The following is a 4,127-nucleotide window of genomic DNA, read 5'->3' on the forward strand; positions in this document are numbered from 1 at the left end:
TCAGAATCTCAGAATCTCAGAATCTCAGAATCTCAGAATCTCAGAATCTCAGAATCTCAGAATCTCAGAATCTCCAAATCTCAGAATCTCAGAATCTCAGAATCTTTAGAATCTTGGAATCTCAGAATCTCAGAATCTTTAGAATCTTGGAATCTCAGAATCTCAGAATTCCAGAATCTCAGAATCTCAGAATCTCAGAATCTCAGAATCTCAGAATCTCAGAATCTCAGAATCTCAGAATCTCAAAAACTCAGAATCTCAGAATCTCAGAATCTCAGAATCTCAGAATCTCAGAATCTCAGAATCTCAGAATCTCTGAATCTCTGAATCTCAGAATATCAGAATCTCAGAATCTCATAATCTCAGAATCTCAGAATCTCAGAATCTCAGAATCTCAGAATCTCAGAATCTCAGAATCTCAGAATTTCAGAATCTCAGAATCTCAGAATCTCAGAATCTCTGAATCTCTGAATCTCTGAATCTCTGAATCTCTGAATCTCAGAATATCAGAATCTCAGAATCTCATAATCTCAGAATCTCAGAATGTCAGAATCTCAGAATCTCAGAATCTCAGAATCTCAGAATCTCAGAATTTCAGAATCTCAGAATCTCAGAATCTCAGAATCTCAGAATCGTAGAATCTTAGAATCTCAGAATCTCAGAATCTCAGAATCTCAGAATCTCAGAATCTCAGAATCTCAGAATCTCAGAATCTCAGAATCTCAGAATCTCAGAATCTCAGAATCTCAGAATCTCAGAATCTCAGAATCTCAGAATCTCAGAATCTCAGAATCTCAGAATCTCAGAATCTCAGAATCTCAGAATCTCTGAATCTCAGAATCTCAGAATCTCAGAATCTCAGAATCTCAGAATCTCAGAATCTCAGAATCTCAGAATCTCAGAATCTCAGAATCTCAGAATCTCAGAATCTCAGAATCTCAGAATCTCAGAATCTCAGAATCTCAGAATCTCAGAATCTCAGAATCTCAGAATCTCAGAATCTCAGAATCTCAGAATCTCTGAATCTCTGAATCTCTGAATCTCAGAATCTCAGAATCTCAGAATCTCAGAATCTCAAAATCTCAGAATCTCAGAATCTTAGAATCTCAGAATCTCAGAATCTCAGAATCTCATAATCTCAGAATCTCAGAATGTCAGAATCTCAGAATCTCAGAATCTCGAATCTCAGAATCTCAGAATTTCAGAATCTCAGAATCTCAGAATCTCAGAATCGTAGAATCTCAGAATCGTAGAATCTCAGAATCTCAGAATCTCAGAATCTCAGAATCTCAGAATCTCTGAATCTCTGAATCTCTGAATCTCTGAATCTCTGAATCTCAGAATATCAGAATCTCAGAATCTCATAATCTCAGAATCTCAGAATGTCAGAATCTCAGAATCTCAGAATCTCAGAATCTCAGAATCTCAGAATTTCAGAATCTCAGAATCTCAGAATCTCAGAATCTCAGAATCGTAGAATCTTAGAATCTCAGAATCTCAGAATCTCAGAATCTCAAAATCTCAGAATCGTAGAATCTCAGAATCTCAGAATCTCAGAATCTCAGAATCGTAGAATCTCAGAATCTCAGAATCTCAGAATCTCAGAATCTCAGAATGTCTCCGAAATTCAAAAATTGAAAAATTCAAAATATCAGAATTTCGGAATTTCAAAAAACTCACCGATCCTGCGGTAACTGATTCAAATCCGATAAATTGATTTTTCCCAAACCCAATGAGACACCACGAGCTGCTAACATTTTGGGAAAATTGGGATTTTCTGGAAATTTTTAAAAATTGAAATTTTGAAAAATTGAAAAAAACGTTATTGAAGAGCTAAAAATCCGAAAAAAAAACAAAAAAAATGAAAAAAATCTCCTTCAGAATATTTGATTTTCCGTTTTTTCTTTTCTTTTTTCAGTTGAAATCCAACAAAAAAGAAGGGAAAAGACTTCTTTGAAGGAACACATTGGGAAGAAAAAATTGGGAATTTTTTGAGAATTCGGAGAAGAGAAAAGTAAGGAAAAGTAGAGGAAGAAGATGGAATTGTCAGGGGATCAGATGAGGAATAAAAAGAAGCCAAAAAGAAGAACGGAAATGAGGAAAAGAAAAAGAAAATTTTATTTTTTGGCTTCTTGAGCTTCTTCTTTTCCAGAAGATTCTCTGAGAAAATTGGGAGAAGAAGCCAAAAGTTGGAAAATTGGATTTTTATATTTTTTGAATTTTGAAATTTTTTAATTTATGAATTGTTGAGTTTCTAAATTTTCAGAACTTCTGAATATTCGAAAAAAATTCTAAGAAAAAGAGGAAATATATTTTTAAAATCCTCTCATTTTTTATTCCATTTTTATGAATATTCATGAAAGAAAATGTACTTTTTGATCATCAAAAAAATGGGAAAAAGTGACAAAGAAACGAGTTCAAAAAGTTTTAAAATATTTTTGATTTTTTGTAGTTTGTAGTTTAATCAGCAAGGAAAAAACAGGAATTTTGATTTAGGAATTGAGAAAAATCGGAAAGTCGGCAATCCAAAGTTTTCAAATTTTTTTTTGATTCAATAATTTTTAAACTATTCATAAAACACAAAAATAAAAACTGAAATTTAGAAAAATCGAAAGTTCTAAATTTCCAAAATTCGGAAATTCAAAAATTCAGAAATCCAAAAAACCATGAAATTCAAATCTTAGAAATTGAAAAATCGAAAATTCTAAAATTCGGAAAGTCAGGAGTTCGAAAGTTTGAATAATTCTGAAATTCTAAAATTCTGATGTTGGAATAATTAATGTTAGCAATTCAGAAAATTTTCAAAAACTAAACAAAATTTTATTAAAAATAAATCCAGAAAAAAATTCATGTCCAACCAAAAAAAAGTTATTATATGACCTGACCAACGTCTTCTGGAGCAAAGGAATTCTCATTCAGAGACATGTGACATATGTCTCCAGAAGATGAAGAAAAAGAAGAAGAAGAAGAGAGTAATTGGAGAAGTCCTCTCCAGAAGAAGAGTCCCTTCGCTCCGAAGAAAAGAGAAGAAGAAAAGGTGGATGGGGCATGTCTGCGTCTCTCAATCTCTCTACCTATTTGAAAAACAGGCTATATCTTTTGAATGGTAATAGATAGATTATAAATTTTAATTACAAAATTATAGAAAATTCAATTTTACACTATTTATTAGTTGACTCTTTTTTGATAACTCTAACCGTTCAAGAGTTAGAAACGCAGAGACGCAGAGATACTCGTTTCTCAAGGCTTTTTTTTCAAAAGGTATATCACGTGAGCAGTTTGAGCTATCAAAAATTGAAAACAACAAAAATGTGTAAAATTGAATTTCCTCCATTTTTGTAGTTGAAAACTTTTTGATAGCTTTTTTCATTCAAAAGTTATACCTGTTTTTCTCTGCGTCTCTCCCTCCCTCTCTCCCTCTCACTCTTTCAGGGGTCCTCAGGATATAAGGGACATGTGTTGTTGGGGGACCTAACCAGAGAAAGGGACTCTTTGGTTTTCAAAGAGAAGAATAGAAAAGAGAGAGTAGAGAGACGCAGAGAAATGAAAGAATAGACGGGGCGAACATAGAAGCCCCCTTTTGATTGACATTTTATAGACTTTTAAGCTGTTTTTTTAGATTCGAAAAGTTAGTTTTTTTTGTGTGTGTGAAATGCGCAAATGACTATTTTTTAAATGAAAGCGCAAGCCATAAAGAATACAGAGACGCAGAGAAGCGAGAGTGTCTAACTGTCTGCGTATCTATTTTTGCGCGCGCTGTTAGCGCTGCATTTAAGGTAGTATAACTCGAGAAGGAAAAGAGGTATCAAAAACCTTTCAACTACAAAAATATAGAAAATTTAATTTTACATGTTTTTACTGTTAACAAATTTTAAATACCTAGAACCGCTCTTGAGATATTACCCCTGAAAGAGGAGAGACCCAGATAAACTAGGGAGTCTAACTGTCTGCGTCTCTAACTCTTTATCAGTTAAAGCCATCAAAAAGTTATCAACTACAAAAATATAGGAAATTTAATTTTACATATTTTCATAATTTACAAATTCCAAATAGCTTTTACGGTTCTCGGGATATACGAGTTATATGCAAAACTTTTTTTTGGAAAAAATAGAAAAATAGCAAAGTTC

At 32.9% G+C, this 4,127-nt stretch overlaps 1 protein-coding gene across 1 annotated transcript; it reads left to right on the top strand.

Annotated features, from left to right (window-relative positions):
* Positions 1–543: 543 nt before the first annotated feature.
* On the top strand, positions 544–1,031 carry CBG20334 (the record flags this gene model as incomplete). The annotated part of the gene is made up of 2 exons (XM_002646455.1): positions 544–634; positions 655–1,031. 2 exons carry the CDS (start codon positions 544–546, stop codon positions 1,029–1,031), a joined length of 468 nt encoding a protein of 155 aa, XP_002646501.1.
* Between the last annotated feature and the right edge of the window lie 3,096 nt (positions 1,032–4,127).

Source organism: Caenorhabditis briggsae (assembly GCF_000004555.2).
Source record: "Caenorhabditis briggsae complete genome, chrI, whole genome shotgun sequence".
Lineage (NCBI taxonomy): Eukaryota > Metazoa > Nematoda > Chromadorea > Rhabditida > Rhabditidae > Caenorhabditis > Caenorhabditis briggsae.